The sequence below is a fragment of the Chrysochloris asiatica genome, unplaced genomic scaffold, assembly GCF_000296735.1.
Source record: "Chrysochloris asiatica unplaced genomic scaffold, ChrAsi1.0 scaffold00055, whole genome shotgun sequence".
NCBI classification, from domain to species: domain Eukaryota; kingdom Metazoa; phylum Chordata; class Mammalia; order Afrosoricida; family Chrysochloridae; genus Chrysochloris; species Chrysochloris asiatica.
Window position 1 is genome coordinate 1,931,510 of NW_006408573.1, and position 21,048 is coordinate 1,952,557.

General features: G+C 37.0%; 1 protein-coding gene across 1 annotated transcript in view; it reads right to left on the minus strand.

Moving 5' to 3' along the window:
* RPGRIP1L (RPGRIP1-like) overlaps positions 1–21,048 on the minus strand; it is a 198,812-nt gene that overhangs the window by 102,229 nt on the left and 75,535 nt on the right. Inside the window, exons 10-15 of the mRNA XM_006863520.1 lie at positions 14,655–14,794; positions 7,888–7,994; positions 7,679–7,729; positions 6,766–6,945; positions 6,069–6,186; positions 1,471–1,923 (exon numbers count right to left, since the gene is read on the minus strand). Of these exons, the coding sequence (XP_006863582.1) occupies positions 1,471–1,923; positions 6,069–6,186; positions 6,766–6,945; positions 7,679–7,729; positions 7,888–7,994; positions 14,655–14,794 (1,049 nt within the window). The remainder of the gene's footprint in view (positions 1–1,470; positions 1,924–6,068; positions 6,187–6,765; positions 6,946–7,678; positions 7,730–7,887; positions 7,995–14,654; positions 14,795–21,048) is intronic.

Below are 21,048 nucleotides of genomic sequence, written 5' to 3' on the forward strand. Positions count from 1 at the left end.
TGTGTTATTAATAATATTGGGCGATTATATTTCCCTATTCTGTCAGATAACCTTTGCTGGAATGCATAGAGATATGGATGTCTTCCAATTGGGTGACAAGGTAGCTGGCACAAATTTCTTGGCACAAGCAAGTGAGCACTTCCAGTTTTGGAACATCCATTTGTTGAAACACCTCAACTGGTATTCTGCCAATCCGTGAAGCCTTGTTTTCCACCAATTCCTTCAGTGCAGTTTGTACAGCCTTCCTTTAGTATTATCATTCTTGTTCACAATCTCCTGAAATGGTTGAACACTGCATACAATCCTGAGTATTCCTTCCATTGTCTTTTGATGCTTCCTGTGCTTAGTTTAGTATTTGCTCATAGCATCCTTCAATATTACAACTTGATGGTTGACTTTTTTTTTTTTTTTTTTCAGTTCTTTCAGTTTGAGAAATGCCTAGTGTGTTATTCCCTTTTGTTTTTCTAAGTCCAGGTCTTTGCTCATTTCATTATAATACTTTGTGTTTTTGAGCCACCCTTTGAAATTGTCTTTTACTTCATCATTTCTTCCATTTGCTTTAGCTACTCTATATTTCAAAGCAAATTTCAGCAACATCCATTTGGTCTTTTTAATTTGTCCTCTCTTTTTAGTGACCTTTTGCTTTCTTCATGTATGATGTCCTAATGTCATCCAACAATGTTCATTAGTGTTCATTAGTGTTCACTGTACAAAATCTGATTTTGAGATGCTCTCTAAATTCAGGTGAGATATAGTCAAGGTCATGCTTTGGGTCTCATAGACTTGTTTTCTCTTCTGCTTCAACTTAAACTTGTATATGAACAATTGATGGTCTGTTCTGTAGTAGGCTCTTGTCCTTTTTCTGATTGATGATGCTGACTTTCTCTATTGACTCTTTCCATAGATTTAGTCAGTTTTATTCCTGTGTATTCCACACATATAGTCACTGGTCATGTTGTAGAAATACAGACTATATCGTTGTATATTTATTGTTGCTGTTAAGTGCCGTTGAGCCCATTCCGACTCATTGTGATCCTGCGTAGGGTTTCTGAGGAGCGGCTGGTAGGTTTGAACTGCCAACCTTGTGGTTAATGGTGGTGGTTGTGTGCCGCTGAGTAGGTTCAGACTCATAGCGAATCTATAAGGTTTCCGAGGTTGTAAATCTTCACCAGAGCAGAAAGCCTCTGGTATATTTGAAAGCTGGCCTTTTGGTTAGCAGCCCAACGTGTAATCTGCTACGCTACCAGGGCTCCTTCTTTAACCACACACACACTCACACACACAAGCTATTGTATTGTATCAATGGCATTGAAGATAATCCAATGAACTATATGGGTAGGTAGCTAAATTAGGGAATGCTGACCTTATCCTAAAGGCACTTTTCATTTCTAAGAGAAGCTGCTAATGTAGAACACCATATTAATACATAAATCAAATTCCAAGATCAATATCTTATAAGATTGTACTTACCAACCAAACTGGCTGTGCAAAATATTCGACCACTTTTTTCTAGAATTTCATGGAATCTCAGTTGACATGCTGCAATTGTTTCATAATCTGTGCTGTATGCTTGGTGGACCTCAAGAGTGACAGTATTCTTCTGAATATATTGCAAAAATAAGTCATTAACATGGACATGGTACTGAGAAGTAAAGTTATATTCTGGGTGGAGGCCTCGCACTACAGGAGTTGTCTGGAGTTCAAAATCATAAAAAGCATAGGTACAGAAAGTGACCGGTTCTTTATCTCCAGATGCCTGGAAAACTTCGGAAGAAAAGGTTACTTTGTTGATATGGATTTCAAATAGATTTTCGCCTCGTTCTAAGTGGATAGTTTCATCAAATTCATCCACAGAGTCATCTGGCATGACTTCCGGTTTAAATTTGTACTGTTTGGTGCCATATGCAATATCCTTTAATTGGGCTGTAAGAGAAGATAACAGTTTAGAGATTTTAAAATACTGACACATGAAGATACAAACTGGCTTTTGAAGTGGTAAGAAGTCTGTAAGAGTGAGCTTTGTGAATAGTCTTAATCTTAAATTCTACCACTACATATGACTTTTCTGTACCAACACTGCTCTACGCAGAAATCTATCATTTATTTTGAAATTACTTATTTAACCACTTATGTTGGAATGTAACCTCTAAAGTAGGGAAAAGGAGAAAGAAAAATGGCCTCCGAATGAGTAGCTGAGGTCAATATTTGGGTGATTTATCTACTCCTCAGTCTCTGTTCTTTTCACTACCTTCTCCCCTTAAAGCCAATTTCTCCTTACATGAGCTCCTGCCCTTTTTGACTTTTGGAGATGATAGATACATTTATTATTTTGACTGTGGTGATGATTTTACAGGTGTATATGTATGCCCAACTGATGGAATTGTATAGTTCAAACATGTGAGGTTAAAAGCATGTTACCAATATCTCTATAAAGCTTTTGTATGAAAGACATATCCCTTTCTAGGTAATCTTTTCCCCTCAAGTCACACCTAAATTTCTAGAAAGAGTAACATATATACTTGTATATCTAACTCCTCATCTAATAGACATGATTCAACTTCCTGCAAACAGCGTGTGCCTTACTTTTTCTGTGAAATGACTCCAGAGAGGGCCTGCAATAACCAGTTAATTGCCAGATCCTGTGGGCTATGGTCCTGACATCGTCACTTGATGACTTTGCTTTATTTGACACTGATGACACTATTCCTTTTGTAAACTTCTGTTCTGCCTTGGCTTCTGTGACCCATCTTCCTCTGCTTTCCCCCTATCTCTTTTCTCATCTTTTAAGAGTTTTTCTTTCTGTGCTAGGTTGTTTTTAATCCTCTTTTTAGCCCACATATTCCCATGGGTGATCTTATCCACTCTTGTGTCTTTTGCTTCTATCAATACGCTGAACTTCCATATTTGTATTTTTAACTTAGATTTGCTGAACACATTTATCTAAATATCCCTTAAGCCAGCTACACACAATATATCCAAAATAGAATGTATCATCTTGTTTTCTAGCTATTCCTGTACTTTTAATCTCACGTGATGGTGCTACCATTCATCTAGTTGCCCAAGCATCTTAGTTTTCTTCTGCCTTTACTCTCCCTATCTAAAGATAGGAGTCCTGGTGTGGTACTATAGATAGAACAAGCACTGGGCTGCTAAGCTGTCAGATCGGCAGATCAAACCCACCAGTCACTACTTGGAAACCCCATATAGGGTCACTATGAGTTGGAACTGAGTAGATGACATTTAACAGCAAATCTATAGCTATGAAGAGTAAAAGAAAAAGTTATTGATACAGATATGGTGTGGTGGTTATATGCCACAGAGTTGGTTCTGACTCAAAGCGACCCTGTATAGGGTTTCTGAGGCTGTAAATCTTTATGGGAGCAGAAAGCCTCATCTTTCTCCCGTGGAACAGCTGGTAGTTTCGAACTGCTGACTTTGAGGTTAGTAGCCCAATTTGTAACCATATGCTACCAGAGCTCCTTAGATATAGATATTGTTGTTGTTGTTGTTAAGTGCTGATGAGTCAGTTCTGACTCATAGCAAGGAGCAGCTGGTGGGTTTAAACTGCTGACCTTGTGGTTTGCAGTCCAGTGTTGATCCTGCAGTGTCACATCAGTACCTTAGTCTTCTTTTGCTTTTACCCACCCTATGTATATCTGTATCTGGACTCCTATTACGGCACTGGAGGATCAGCGCTGGACTCCTAACCACAAGGTCGGTGGTTTTCTGAAACTCCAAACAGGGTCGCTATGAGTCAGAACTAGTTGATGAAGCCACAACAACAATAAACAATGTGTCTGTAGAGTCACTACTCTCCAACACTATTTCCTAAGTCTTCTTCAGTTTGTCCGTGTCCTCTCCATCTTCACAGATACTACACCTCCTTTATACTCCCAGTGGTTAGGATCTAGATTATTATGGAACCTAATCTGCTCCCTTGCTTTAAAACGCACCCACTCTTCACAATACCACTACCATAATCTCCAAGATGCAATTCTAGCTTTATTAATCCATCCCTTATAAGTATCTCAGTGGATGCCCAGGTTAATAAGGTGCATACTCTTCAAAGGTGGGTTTGGGGTCTTTCCAGCGTTATCTCCAGGTTCTCTTGCTAAGCCTGAGTTCCAATCAGACAGATCCACATGGGGTTTCCCAACTGGACCACAGTGCTTCACAGCTAGGCATTTTTACTGGATTCTCACTAGAGAATCCTTCCATCTTTAAAGACTCCACACCACCTGTGAGAAGTCTTTTCTCAGTCCCTCAATGTCTCCTTAATACATTTGTATTTTTCTAGCTTCATACCCTTGATAGTACACTATATTTCTCATTTGTTCCCGTCATGTACAAGAGCGAGAGCTCCTTCAGTGTGCTGTCTCAGCTTTGTTCCTATTTGTATCCTTAGCAGCCAGCACTTTGCTGAGGAGCCTCAACATGTTTGTGAAATGAACCACTGAATGCAGGGGACAGATACAATATATTAGTAAAGATGTACTAAGACTTGAAAGGAATGAAAATCCCAAACTCTGTAACCTCCTTTTCATTCAAGAAAATTCCACTCAGCAAATTTTAACTTGAATGAAAGGGCACACAGTCCTTTGAAACTTGTTCAGTCAGGCCAAGGTATTTATAGAACCCGTCTACAAAAGGAATGGTTCTTAAAGTGTGATGTGGGGTCTCTTGAGGGTGCTTGAGACCCTTTTGGTGATCTGTGAGGTCAAAATTATTTTCCTAAGAACACTAACACATATTTAACATTTGCTCACATTCTCTCAAAAATATATAAGTTATTTGTAGGCTATATGACGTGTAAAATCACAATAGATTGATGAAAGATGCCAATATAAAAATTTAGCTGTCTTCTATTCAAGTAGACACAAAAAGATCTAAAAAATTATAAAACAATGCCATTCTTCTATTTAAAAAAAAAATAGTTATTTTCCATAAATACTGCTTCTTATGTTAACTTGTAGAGGGTTTATTATTATTATTTTCATATGAATTAAAATAGGTTTTAAAAAATGTTGTCTTTCAATTTTTAATGCAATAGATACCAACCGATGTAATCAATATAAGCAAAAGCTCTTTGGGGTTATCTGTGACTTTTAAGGGTGTGAAATGACAGCTGCTATTCATCCTTGAACTTTACTACACGATAAGGACTCAGAAGAGACAAAGTACTTATCACTATGGAACTTATATTGTCGTCACAGAAAACAGGAGAAGTCCAATAACGGAAGAGCAATTATGCAGTATAACGCACACATATATTTATGGAATATTGTTGTTGTTAAGTGCCATTGAGTCGGTTTGGACCCATAGAGACCCTGTATAGGGTTTCCGAGGAGCAACTGGTGCGCTTGAACCATTCACCTTATGGTTCAAACTAACTTTGTAGTCCAGCGCATTAACCCACAGCGCCACACCAGGACTCAGGAGAGCATAAACTGTATTAGGTAGATTTTTCAGAGTATAGTCTTGAACATGCACCTTGATTGTTTGGTTGTTATGTGCCATCAAGTCGGCTGTGACTCATAGAGACCCTGTACAAGGTTTCAGAGGAGCGGCTGGTGGGCTAGCAGTCCAGTGCTTATCCTATAGCACCATGATTGCTTGGTGTATTTATTTTAAAATAAACTAAGTCCCCCAGATACAAATATCTGAACAACTCACACTTGTCCTTTAATGTTATGTAAATGTGCCCTCACTTAGAAATGAATGAACAAACTCCTACTGGGCCCCAACAAGATGAAACTGATAACAGAGAAAAGAGACAGCTTTGCCGGGATGCACAGACTGTATTAAAGAGAAATTAGAAATGAGGTAGTAAATTGAGGAGGTACTTTGAAATGAGGCCTGCAACACTGAATTCAAAAAGCAATTACCAAAAAATTCTTGAGTAGAAAAGATGTAGAAAAACCATAACAACAACATTTTTGATAGGTTATTATTATAGCTATGGATTGAGGAAAAATATAGCAAAAAGAAATTGTGAGTGTAGACTTGGATGACACTGCCAGCTGTATGTATTCCTTTGGTTTGTGGACAAAGAACTGCGCATGTTGTACCTTCTAGTTTCTGGATGCGTGCTGCCCTGATGTCAAGAAGATGAACATACTGCTCCACTTTCAGATCATAATCTTGCTGTAAATTTTCCATCTTATGGGTCACTGCCTCAACTTCCATCTGAAAAAAAAAAAGAGATAACCAGTTTCAATACCTATGATGTTTTGTTTTCATTTTTCAAAGCTAATATGATTCAAGCATTTTCTAGATCCTGGGGATACAACAGGGTTTCCTGACCTCAGATAACTTATAAGAGTTTAGTAAATTATGCTTGGCAATGCTCATAAATCAACTCTAATCAAAAATCAAAAATCAACCAAACAAAAATGTTTTCTTTTCTGATGAAGATGATTCTCTCATAAAAAGTGAACACGTAGTCTGGCAGGCTATCAGGATGCCTACAGGCCATTTGCAGAGTAAGGGGGAGGGCACTGCCACTCTCAGTTCCCTAAAATCAGAGTGTGCCAACACAAGTAAGGGGGAGGGCACTGCCACTCTTAGCTCCCTAAAATCAGAGACTAAAAACAAAAACATTTGTTTTCTAACTATTTAGTCTACGGATCTAGGTATAAGGCTAAATTATAGAGATGTGGTAAAACCAAGACTCTACTAAATGATAAAACATGATACTTCTTAGTAGACCACCAACAGAATACTATAAGCAATCTAGTCTCTGAATCTTATGTATTATATCATTACCTGGTAATCCTTATTAATTTTATGTTGCATAATTAGCATGTTTCTTGTCTTTTCAAGTTCTTGCACAGTTTCTGCATGAGTTGCTTGCAGCTCTCTCATGGAATGTTCTAGATCTTTATTACTTTTATTGTCTAGTTTTTCTAAAAATGAAAGGTCTCCATTTTTTTGCTCTTTCTGAGACTAAAACAAAGATATATTCTATTACTGGAACAAGAATTTCTAAAATGTGATCATATAAATTATTAAAGATACAGCAAATAAAAATATTTAATTGAAAACAGATATATTCTCACTTTTTTCATCAAGAATAAGGTAGTCCTGATACAGAAAATATATTTGGATTGACATTTGGAACAATTACAGAAAAAAAAATTTCATGACATGTAAAAAGAATGTACATTTATTTCTATTTCTTCATGTGATTAAAATCTATACTGCAATTATCTGAAAGGGAAAAAAACGTATTTTTTGTGTGTGTCTTCTTATAAATAATAGAATAATGTAGAAATGGAAGTTATTCTTATTACATTGAAGATTCAATGTTTTCCTTAAGATATAGAGTACAACATTAAGGTTTCATAAGACAGAAAAAAAACCTTAGTTTTATAGTGAGGGGCATTAAAGAAAAATGTTTATTACTGTTAGAAAAAGTGCTCAGCATGAGAGTTTTGAGGTCTATCTGAATGTAATTTTGATGTCATTACGAAATAGGTGTATGTTAAATGTCACCTGACTACGTTCCTGAGTCTTAGTAGAGTTGAATATGATTTCCATGTATATAAGCAAAAGAGGCACGAAGTTTCAGAAAATGCACAAATAATACCCTCTCCAAGTGCATAAGGGAAAAGAGTAGTCCTCACACTGAAACAGTTATTTGCAGCCATGCAGCTTATGGTGAAGTCCAGAAAGTTACCTTTATAAGCAGGAGTGCTTCACTCAGTTCATCCACATTAACATCACCCTCCTGCAACAGAGCAGAAGGTAAAAGCTCACAATCAGATGTCAACTATTCTGAACATAAACTGCCAGATAAAATAAGTAACATATTTGTATTCTTTTGCTTTGTAGTACAGTTTTCTAAAATATTTACGTAACAAAATTAGAGTTTATTTCCTAGTTTACCTTGTTGAAAAACTTCATGCGGTTTTTAAGTTCATCAAGTTGCTGCTTTTGTTCCAGATACTGTATCTGTAGTTCTTTATTCTCTTGAATGAGTTTTTCATTTTGGTCTTAAAAGCAAAGTCAACACATGTAGAAAGGTAAGTGAGAATTAGGTGAAAAGATACATTTTAAATAGATTCAATTCCTGACATATATCAAGCTTGATCTAGTGATATGGCCAGGGAGGACACGGACACAGCAGCTAGACAAAGGCAGCAGGGGAATGAGAAAGGAATACAACTCTCATGTGTCTACCATATGATTCACTTGCTTATCAAAAACTTAAGACTTAAATTCACAGTATTATTATGAGGAAACTGTGGCCTCTGGGACTTCAAAGGAACATTCTATTTCAAGTATCTAAGAAAATATGTTTCCAAAACTATGATTTTTACTTACTTAGTAAGGGTCCTGAAAGGCATGCAAAGAAAAATTTTGTCTTTTAATTGAGTTCCGTGAATGTTCTTTCCCGAATTTTAGCATGAAGTATTTGTATTAAACAATAAAATTTCTCTGCAATTAAATGGCTTCCATAATTTCAGTCAACTATGCTTTAAACCAAGCAAACTTTTGTTTAAACCAAAGAAATCTATTACGATAGGCAGAAATTAAAGCATTCTGGACTGGTACATGGTGGTGGTGGTAGTGTTAAGTGCCGTCGAGACGGTTCCGACTCATAGTGATCCTGTATGGGGGTTTCTGAGGAGTGGCTGATGACCATGAGCCACCGACCTTGCAGCACATTAACCTGCAGCGCCACGCCACATCTCCTGGTACATGGTGGTAGTCATAATTCTTGTGTGCTCTTTATTCATTTGAGTTCCTGTTATTAATTACTGGCACATATACTGAAAGCTGTTAAGGAATGAAGATGGGCTACACTGACCTAGGCACTCCCTCATCACAACCAACTTATAGGAGTGTAGAGTAGGAAGACAGCAAATCCAAAAAGAGACCATTTAGGAACCCTACATGGTGGTACAGGGGTGAAAGTGCTTTGAAAAACACTGGTTGCTCCAAGGGAGACAGATGTGGTCATCTGCTTCTGTAAAGAGTGACAGCCTTGGGAAGACTCTAGGCAGATAAACACTGTCTTATGGATTCCTGGTGTGATGCTGTAGGATCACCACTGGACTGTGCACAAGGTCTGCAGTTCAAACCCACCAGCTGCTCCTTGGAAACCCTATACAGGGTCACTAAGAGTCAGAACCAACTCAACTTCACAACATCATGGGGCCATAAGAATTGAAATCAACAGTGGGTTTAGTTTGCTTTTGATGATCAAACATGTTTAACTTAAAAAAAAACAACAAAAAAAGCAAAGCATAAGAGGTAGCTAACTAATCTCCAACATTCTTTAGTCTCTGTTCTAAGTACAGTCTCCTCTAGAGTTCACTGTGGTGGGAAGTAGCCTCCTCTGAAGGCTCCCTGTGGACCACCTCAGAACCAGAGCCTCCAGAGTGTCTCCACGAATTTCATCCTGCTCTCAGAGACTGATCTTAATCACCAGGCCTCAATCCAAGTTGTACATTTCTGCTTACCTTCTTTAAAAAACTTAATTGAAATCAACACATCTGCCAAGAATTCTTTTATTTATGTACATTTGCAGACTGCATTTTAAACAAAAATGTTTCTTTTATAACGCTTTGTGTTCCCAAGCTATAAATATTATATATAAGGAAAAATGTTAAAATTAAATAGTTAAGAAAAAATGGATTAAATTCAGACGTTTTTAATGTCCCATATTTCTTGGAAAACTAAAATGTAAAACAATTTGTGATCCTAGGGTAGATGGAGACATTTTAATATGAAATATACTAACATTTTTATCCTATTGAGGAAAGGTTAGAAATTATCCTAAAGTATAAATTACTAATGCTTAGTGAATCAAAGGACTGAATTTTCAAATGTGAATAAGCTTGGGAATTTTGAAGGTAAAGGTCAAATATTTGTCTTTCAACAAAAAAATACAGTTATTAATAAAAACGAATTCTTAGGAGATAAACTTTTTGTTGATTAACTTAAACAAGACTTAGATAGAATGGTTAGGTAACAAAAAAGGAGATGAACGCATCTAGAAATATGTAAAGCCAAAGGTTTTCAATATAATTTCTTATTCTCTGTCAAACGAAACTGTCCTGGGATTTCAAGGGTGAGCGGAGGAGCCCTGGTGGTGCAGTGGTTAAGCACTCACCAGGGGAAAGATGTGGCAGTGCACTTCCATAAAGATTTAAAGTCTTGGAAAGCCCTACGGGGGCAACTCTAACTCATAGGGCCGCTATGAGGTAGAACTGAAGCGATAGCCATGCATTGCTGGTAAGGGAGCCCGTCTTCTTCCAGACACATTGTATTTTGCCTCAGTTTTTCTATCCTGTCAAACTTTCACAGCAGGCTTCCTAAGAATGATCTGCTAATAGGTATGTTGTTGTTGTTGTTGTTGTTAAGTGCCATCCAGTGGATTCCTACCCATAGCGACCCTATATAGGATTGCTGAGGTGCAGCTGGTGAGCTTGAACCACCGACACTGCTAATAGGTATAAACGTATTTAAATATCTCCATCCCTTACTGAGTTTTGTTTCAATAGCACTGCCTCTATTTCACTGATATTTTAAGAATTAGGGTGTTGTTAGTGGGAAAATCATCTAAGACATTCCAGAATAGGAGTTAAAGTTCTTTCTACTACATCTTATGGCGAATTACCCACTATATATTTTTTTCTTTCCCAAATTGTTTCTGGGATGTAACTCCTGGGTCTTGAACAATATGGAGACACTGTAGTTCAAAGAGGAAACAGACTTGCTGAATTATAATATGAAATATCAAAGTATCCTGTATAAGAAGAAAAATAACCTTCTTACCTTATGATTTGACAAAAAGCAGTTTAAGCTAAACAGCATTTTATTCAAATGAGATAACATTTCACTCTTTTAAAATTATGTTCTTCCAGCACACCATTAATAAGCAGAGTGCAGAGAACAATTCAACTAAACAATTTTCTGAACTCCTTTGTGCTAATATCTTCAGCTGTGATCAATATAACCATATGCATTATACTGAATTATGCATTTCAGCTAAAGATAGAAAGGAACTTTCAAAAGCAGGCTCTTAAACACATGCAGTTAATTTAAGCATTAACCAAATGCAAGCTGCATTTACATATCCTTCCCCCACATATTCACACAATCTGAAACTAATTTGTACCTTGAATAAAGAGGTGAGTATTCTCTAAAAATAATTTGCCAGTTAGGTGAATGACTACAAGAAGACAGCGAAACATCTTCAGGCAAAGAACACTTGATACAGAAAAAGGTGCGAAGGGCTTTTAAAGTAATATTCAACAATTTCAAAATAGTTAATACAAAAGTAACTTCTAAATGAAAGACTTCTTTGGATAGACAATTAAAAAATTTTTTTTTGTTCAGCTTTTTCCTGGAAAATAGTTAAAAGCTGTAATATTTTTCCTAGTACCTCCTGCAAATTATTCAAAAGAAATGAAAACTTAAATCCAATTTCAGGTTATTCCAACAAAGTTTGTAAAATAAAAGCCACATAAAATACAGTTTTAATTCTAGCAATTTTCCTTAAGGAATAAGTAGATAAATGTGTAATGACTGGCACGTAGGGATTTGTTTATGGCACTTAAAAAGCTGAAGCTACTTAAAGACTGTTAGATCTTCTATGTCACATGTACACAGTGGAAAACTGTAACAGACATTAGATACAAGGAATTATTTCAGAGTATACTAAAGAGAAAAAGCACACTAAGACAGGATATTTATATATACAGAAGCAACTTTCAAAGGACATACATCAAAATATTAACAGTGATTATCGTGAAGTTTGTTGGATTGAATGATTTTTAAGAACTTTACATTTTTTACTGGGCTTTTAAGAAAACAGAATAAGTGGATTATTTTTATCACCCAAAAATGTCCCCCAAATAGGTATTTGTACCTTATAGTGCACAAAGACAATGTTCTATACCCTATTTTGGTGAGTACTGGCCGGGGCAACCATGTAAGGTGCAACTACTCGTCTTTCCCAGTCTGCAGGAAAGAAGAGGGATGAAAACTGAAGGCGCTTGGACACAATTCATCCAGTGGACTAGCAGACCACATGAGCATCAGTCTCCATGACCCCCCAAACCCGAGGAACTACATGGTGCCCAGCAACCAACACCGAGTGCTCTCAAAGGGAATTCGAAGGTCTTGGGTTGATTGGGTGAAAATGTGGAACAAAACTCAAAAATCCTAAAAAGATCAGGCTTACTGGTAGAAGTCAAGGACTGTGGCCCTTGGCCACCCTTCAGTTTTGGAACTGAACTCACCTTCATGGCTCAATTTTCAGCCAAGCAGTAATAAGATAGGTATAGAAGGGAGACAACAATAGTGAAGCATGCATACCAAAGAATGGTCAGCGAATCAAGATCCACAGGGCAGCATTTACTTAAGTCCAAAATTTAGAAGGATGGGGAAAGGAGGAGGAATGGAGAGAAGAAACACAGAAAGAAGTAGAATAAGTGATATTTCAGTGAGGGGACTATAACTGAGATGAAATGAAGTGTGTGATTTGTTGAATGTAAGTGATGGTCTGCTCTGTAAACCTTCACACAATTCACAATAAAAAGTTACAAAACTTTATATTTTATATCAAAATTAAAAAAGAAACAGTAAAAAACATGAGGACAGGACTAATTAATCACATTTAAAAATAATTGTAGTATTTACCAACAACCTTCAGAATTAATTCAACAACAGTAAGTTAAGAAAAACAAAAGAAAACATCGAGATTCTTTCCCCCTAAGAAGACTGTCTTTCCAGACATCAATTAGTTGTCTAAAAGGTGAGTTTTGGAATTACATCGTGGAACAAGTAGAGTTTCTTGATATCTAGGGTATTAGAAAGAGTACGTAAATAATATTTAGTTTCCTTTTCTAAGAAAAAGCAATTTTTGGAAAAGAGAGAGGGAATATACAGTACTTCTTCTGTGAAGAGGAATTTATTGAGCAACGACTAAGAGAAAGCATTGTGTTAAGTAGCCAATCATGCATACTAAAATCAAGAACATCAAAACTTTCAAACGTCTGCCAGATCCAAAATCATGTCAACATTTTATTCTATTCACAATCTTCTGTAAAAAACAAACAAACATAACAGTTATCATATTTAACCACTTAGTGAATAAAGACTGCACTAACATATTTCATGAACTCCTGGTGTGGCACTGTAGGATCAGCACTAGACTGTGAACCACAAGGTCGGCAGTTCAAACCCATGAGCTATTCCTTGGAAACCCTAGGCACTTAACAACAACAACAATGTATTTTATGGAAATTAAAATTCCATCAATTATAATAATATGCATTACAAATTTAGATGTTAATATATGAAAAAAGATCACAGACTAAAATTTTAAAATGTGATCACTACTAATACGAATCCCAGTTTCAGAAATGTTAAAATATGACAAGACATATTCCTTATTGTCAATGAAATATGGCATTTGTAATTTACATCAATATATAAAAGAATTCATTTGATATTTTCCCCCCACTGAGTTTGTATTAAACTTTCAAATCTTTTCATGCAAATAAATTATGACTGTTCTAAGGGAGAGACCTTAGTATCAATCACAGCATTTAGTTTCCTTTTAGTAGATGAGCAAACAGATTCAACACTTGAAGCAAATAATTCATTTCTCTTGTGCATTTGTATGTGTCTTCAAGAGTAATTCTGACATCTCCTTTATTTATATTTTATAGTCTACAAAGACTACATATTGTTTCACTATGAAATAAGAAGGAGGGTGAGATCTGTGATTCAGGCATGAGGCTTACTAATGACTATTATTTTAACAGGGACATCCTGACAAGAGCACTGGTATGGCACTGTAGGATAAACTCTAGACTGGTAACCATAAAGTTGGCAGTTCAAACCCACCAGTTGCTTTCAGAAATCCAATACAGGGTCACTATGAGTTGGAACCACTCAATGGTACACAAAAACAACATCCTGACAAGACTTTTTTATATTTAGGTAGGATAAGCATTGTGCTAACTGCAAGGTCGGCAGTTCAAACCCACTGACTGCTTCTCAGGAAAAAGATAAGACTTTCTGCTCCTGTAAATATTGATAGCCTTCGAAAGTCTATACAGGGTCGCTGTGAGTCAGAATCAATTCGATGGCAATGGGTTTGATTTATTAGTTTTTGGCACAGAGTGGAGCTCAACATCTCATTATTACAGATCTTCCTTTAACCTGCTAAAAACGGCAAGGAACCACCTCCGCTACTCCCCATATGACAGATTGCCCTGTTGTTGATTTCTCCCTGGTAAATATATGCAGAAGGAGGGCAAGGATGGAGTTTTATTCACTGCTATAGCTCCAGAACTTACAATAGTGTTTAGCATTTGTTGGTGCTCAAGAAACACTTGCTGACTATTGAATAAAAAAAGGCTCAGAATGTAGGAAAATGAAACAGATTAAAGACTACTGAATATTGGTAACACAGAGAAAAAAATAATTTCTTTGATATACAGTCTAGGCTTCCTGGAGGGGCATTTTGAGCACTACTGAATTCATGAAGCAGGGAAGCTTTTAACACAGGCTGTGTCCCTAATGGGTAGTAAGATGCCTGGCAAACAACAGATGCCAGCACTAATGGATTGATTCAACAAATAAACATGTGACTTCTGAAATGAGTAAGTCAGTAGTTATCTTATATGTACCTTTTTCCGTTTTCAATCGATCAAGGATTTCAGCTTTGTCTGTTAAGTCGGATTTTAAGGCAGTCTCCAGTTGAGCAATCTGTACTTTGAACTGCTGCTCCTTGAACCTCCATTGCTCTTCCTGAGCAGCACTGAAGGCACTGCAAAACACACATGATATGCAAGACAAACTTGGAAACCAGCTTCAAGTGAAAATAATAAAGAGAAAAGCTTTTAGTGGCACAGAGACCACTGTCATCATGTCTTAGGAATTAAGTCAACATGTGCTGCTCTGCTGCTGTTGAAACCAAGGCGCCTTTCTCAGGCTGCGGTTAGGGAACATGAAAGAGTTTGTGGGATGAGCAAAGGAACTGGCCTTAATTTAGAGCTCTAAAGTCAGAAAAGTTGGCAGTGTGCAGCTTTTGTGGTACTAGTAAAGGAATTCAGATACTGTACACACTCCAGAGGAATCCACATCCCAAACCTCAGCACCAGACAATGCACAAAACCATTCTCTCCCATGTACATGTTATCTTCAGACAGAGAAAAGTCGGCGCTATGGGATAAAGCACTGGACCACAAGGTCAGTTTGAGCCACAAAGTCGGCAGTTCAAACTCACTAGCCACTCCTTGGAAATCTTATACAGGGTCAGCTATGTGTCAGAACCAACTCAAGGGCATTTAACAACAACAACAACCAGATATTTAACTGTAAAGTTTATGAAACTTTGTAAGAGTCTGTGAAAATACAAATAGTTATAAAATCCTGGCCACAAAATGATAGCATATTGAACCACATCACAGTAATTCTGATATTGTTTAACAAGTACTGAAAATGCCATTTTTGTCCTAAAACACAAAAGCTACGTTACTTGTAAGACATGGTTGGAATGCAGAGCAATGCTTTGCGCCTGATAACAAAGACAACAGAATAAGTGTAGGAGTTTAAATGAGGGTTAAAATCTACCAGGGCGCTGATCCAGTACCAGAAGAGTTAGATTTAGAACTAGGAGAATTAGAAGAGAAAACCAGTAAAAAAATAAAAATTAAAAAAAGCCAAAACCCAAAATGATACGCAGAAAGCATAAAATATTCCTCTAGGCTAGCATTTCCTAAACATTAATGCTAAAGCAGCTGCACTAAGAACATGTACAGAGATTAAAAATGCAGATGCCAGGGCCAAGGACTTCAGAGTTTTAGAAAGCGCCCAGGTGATGGCCAGGTTCTGGAAAAACTGATCTTGATCTGTATTTCAGCAGAAAACTATTATATGTGAAGCTTGATGTGACTGAATAATTACCAGCAGCTCTGACCCTTCTACTTATTTGAAATTCAGTAAATGAAACACAATTTATAATATGATTTCATAATGTTCAAGTGAGTGGCAGAGAACTGTGTTAGTGAAAATTCTCCTCACTGGTACTCCCTCAGCTAGTCTTGTTTCTAATCTCAAAAAGATGATATTTAGGAAAATCACACTTTTCTGGTGGGTATAGTTTTCAAAACAGTAAAATCTATACTCATTTTATGTTTTAAACATTTTTATTGAATTTAAAATAATGCGACCTTGAAAAAAAGGGAAATTCTAGAAGCTTCACTAAATGTAACATCTGTTTCATCTATCAATGTTATCATTTCACATACGACTTTCAAAAAGACCTGATACACTAAAATTTTAAGTTAATTTTATTAAAGGTACCTAAAATTAAATGAAATCCAAATAAAATATGTACTCTGAATACTAAATAAAAAAATACTTCTTTCATTTTAAATAAAGAACACATATAATTTGTGTATCTCGCCAGAGTATACCTACCCAAAACACATATGTGGATATGTATGAGGGCTTATGTATATGTATGTGTCTTGTATTACTGAAAACATGTACCACTTGGAAAAAAATTAGCATGATGAAATAGGCACAACTGTACATTATATCGGACGCCAAAAATTAGAAACAGTAGTGTTCCAATAGCATTAGTACCACCGAAAGATCACCAACAGCTAATCTGGCAGAAACATCAGAAGCTGTATGTGTTTAAATTAAGAACAATTTAGCAGCCTGGTTTTTCGAAACCCACAAAATCCTAGTGTAAATCAGCATAAGTCAATCTGAATTGAGTCCACTGCTATCTTCCCTCTAAATTTAGGATTACATTCCACTAGAGTTTCATGAGGAATTCCTTTTGAATTTACTGTATTCCTCCATGCTTGAAGCCATGTGTGTAACTATAAATGGTGAACCACATCTGGCTCCATTTTCTTTGTAAGGGCTGTGTACATGATTAGATCTGCATCTGAGAACAGTCTTTGAGAACCTTTTATTCATAAAAATGTTTTTATATATTGCCTACAGTGACAACTGGGGCGGGGGGGTGGAAGGAAGGATCATAGTTGGTCTCTGTATACATTTCATTGTTACTTTATGTCGTAGGAATGATAAAGTGTCAGTCTGAAGTACAATGCCCACTGTAGTCAGGGTCAGTACAGTGTAAATATATACCCTTGATCAACAACATGATAATAAGACAAGAGGGAAAAAGCTGAAGAATTCATCTTCATCTAACGCTTTATTTCACACTGAAAAAATCCATTTATTCCAAAGTTCAAGAGCATTCTACACTGTGTGATGATGGTGTTAGATGCCATCAAGTGGATTTGGACTCACTGTGATCCTACAGGACAGAGTAGAACTGGCCCACGAGGTTTCTGATGCTGCTATCTTTACGAGAACAGATTACTCTGTCTTTCCCCTCCCATGGAGCTTCTGGGTGGATTCGAAACATCAATCTTTCAGTTAACAGCCTAGTGCTTAACCACTGTGCCCCAAGGGCTTGAATAGAATAAACTCTAAACCACTCACAAAAAAATTCATCGGTATTTTAGTTAGGGCCTCGTGAAAATTAAATACCTATCTATACCAGGACAGTTCACTTTCTGAAAGGAAAACGATGCCTGAAATATACTTAAAGTATGATTTCCAGGAAGAACAATGTTTCTGATGAGTCTAAGTCTAAGTTTCTGATGAGTCTAAGGATAGTGCAGGCTGTAGGCAGGCGTTCACTTTACAGAAATGGAGTCCAGAGACCTTTTCCCTGGTGAGCAGAACTCTTCAAGAGCTGATTGTCACATGGAAAACACAGAGTCACCCACTTTTCAAAAGGGTTAATGTCACCTTCAAAACCGAGACTACCTTTTTTCTTATAGGCATTAGATCAGTTTTTCTCAAGGAGTTAACAGTTTAACATCAGTCACTTCAGCAGACTTTTTGGACCATACTGGGATTGACTGAATTAGAATCCAATGGTACGGTGATAAAACCTGTATTTTAATAGCATTTTTGAGTCACTTTTAACATTTTATAGTTGAAGAATCATTGATTTTGACAATTGTTGTTGTTAGGTGCTACCGACTCATAGTGACCTTATGCACAGCAGAATAAAACACAGCCCGATGCTGGACCAACCTCACTATGGTTGCCACACTTGAGCTCATTGATGATGGCACTTGGCCAATCCATCTCGCTGGGGTTCTTCCTGACCCTCTACCCTACCAAACATGATATCCTTCTCCAGCGACTGGTCCCGCCTGACAATATGTCTGAAGCATGAGAGATGAAGTTTGGCCATCCTGGCCTCCAAGGAGTACTCTGACTGCACTACTTCCAACACACATCTGATTGTTCTTTTGGCAGCCCATGGTATTTTCAATATTCTCCTACAACACCATAACTCAAATGCATCAATTCTTCTATGGTCTTCCTTATTCACTGTCCAGCTTTCGCCTGCATATGAGGTTATTGAAAATACCATGGCTTGGGTAAGGCACACCTTAGTACTCAAGCTGACATCTCTGCTCTTCAACACTTTAAAAAGGTCTTGTGCAGCAGATTTGCCTAATGCAATACGTCATTTGATTTCTTGACTGCTGCTTCCATGAGTTTTGATAGTTGATCCAAGAAGAATGAAGTCCTTGACAACTTTAATCTTTCTCTGTTGATAAGAATGTTGTTTATTGGTCCAGTGGTGAGGATTTTTGTTTTCTTTACACTGAGATGCAATCCATACCGAAGACTGTGCTCTTCAATCTTCATCAGTAAATATTTTAAGTCTTCTAATCTTTCAGCAAGCAAGGTTGTATCATCTGCATATCGCAGGTGGTTAATGAGTCTTCCTCCAATCCTGTTGCCATGTTTTTCTTCATATAACCCAGCTTTTTGGATTAGTTGCCAGCATATGGTTGAATAAGTATCACATCTTTCTTAATTTTAATTTTAAACCATTCAGTGTTCTCATGTTCTGTTCGAACCACTGCCTCTTAGTCCATGTACAGATTCCTCATGAGCACAATAAGTGTTCAGGAATACTCATACTTTGCAATGTTGTCCATAGATTGTCATAATCCACACAATCAAAAGCCTCTGTGCAGTCAATAAAGCACAGGTACACATCTTTCTGATATTCTCTGCTTTCAGCCAAGATCCATTGGACATCAGCAATGATATCCCTCGTTCCACAGCCTCTTCTGAATCCAGCGTGAACCTCTGGAAGTTCTCTGTCAATGTTTGCTTGTAACCATTTTACTTTTAGTAAAACTTTACTCGAATGATATATCAAAGATAACATCCGATGCTTTCTGCATTCTGTTGGGTCACCTCTCTTTGGAATGGGCAAAAATACGGATCTCTTCTAACCAGTTGGTCAGATAGTTGTCTTCCAAATTTCTTGGCAGAGATGGGTGAGTGCCTCCTGTGCTGCCTCACTTTCTTGAAAGATTTCAATTTTTATTCCATCAATTCCTGGTGCCTTGTTCTTTGCCAATTCCTTCAATGTACCTTGGACTTCTTCCTGCAGTATCATTGGCTCTTGATCATATGCTACCTCTTGAAATGGTTGAGCATTAACCATTTTCTTTTGGTACAGTGACTCGGTGTATTCCTTCCATATTCTTTTGATGCTTTTTGCACCATTCAATAATTTGCCTAGAGAATCCTTCAATAGTGAAAGTTGAGGCTTGAATTTTTTCTTTTGTTCCTCCAGCTTGAGAAATGCTGAGCATGTTCTTTCCTTTTTGGTTTTCTGCCTCCAGATCTTTGCACATTTTGTTATAAGTCTTTATCTTCTCCAGCTGATCTTTGAAATTTTCTGTTCAGCTCTTGTATCTCCTCATTTCTTCCATTTGACAATTACATGGCCCTAAAACTACACTAAGGCACTCTGGTAGTGTAGTGGTTATGAATCGGGTTGTGAGCCGCAAGGTCAGCAGTTCGAAACTACCAGCTGTTCCGTGGGAGAAAGATGAGGCTTTCTGTTCCCGCAAAGATTTACAGCCTCGGAAACCCTGAACAAGGTCACTATGAGTCAGAACCAACTCCACGGCACATAACAACAACAACAACAACAACAACAACAACAAAACTACACTAGGACTCCTTGTGTGGCGTTACAGGATCAGCACTGGACTGCAAACCACAAGGTCTGCCGTTCAAACCCACCAGCTCCTCCTCGGAAATCCTATACAGGGTTGCTATGAGTTGGAACCAACTTCACCGCACTTAACAACAACAACAACAACAACAACAAAATTACACTTAAAAAAAGGGGCAATAAGATATTATACAGTTTTCCTCTGACCAAATAGAAAGATTTAATTGCAAAATATCTATTCTGAACTTCCAAAATTTCAAAAATAGTTAGATATATTTATTGGCATTGTATTAAAAATGCTTTGTTGTTAAGTGCTGTCGAGTTGCTTCCAACTTGACATTTCAAAAAAATCACTTCTGAACTTTTAAATATTTAAAAAATAGTAAGATTTATTTTGGGCATTGTATTAAAACTGCTTTGATATTGTTGTTAAGTGCTATTGAGTTGGTTCCAACTCACAGCAACCCTGGATAGGGTTTCCAAGGAGCTGATGGTAGGTCTGAACCACTGACCTTGCGGTTCAAATTGACCTTGCAGCCTAGTGCTTTATCCTATAGCACCACACCAGAACTGTAAACAGCTCATGCCAAATACTATCAGGAGGGTTTTATCTTATCAGATATTCTCTAATGTGTCATGTATCAATGTCAAGTAACAAACACATGCAAAATTTCATTTGAAAAATGAAGATGAGACTGTAATCTGCAAATCCTACTGTTTTCCTGAAAGTTAGTCAATTTTCACTAATAAACTAATACTCTCCTTTTAAAAATATTCTATCATTCTGGCTAGCCAAACAGGTTTATATAGTGTTTGATGAACATGATTTGTTGACAATGATCAGTAACAATGCCATAAAGCACAAACGCTACAAAAGAATACTAGGGATGATGCTGATTTTTGTGTTTTCTTTGATGAGACTATACAAGAGGAGGCTTCAAAAAATTCATGGAAATGGAATTAAGAGATAAAGAAAAAAAATGGAAAAT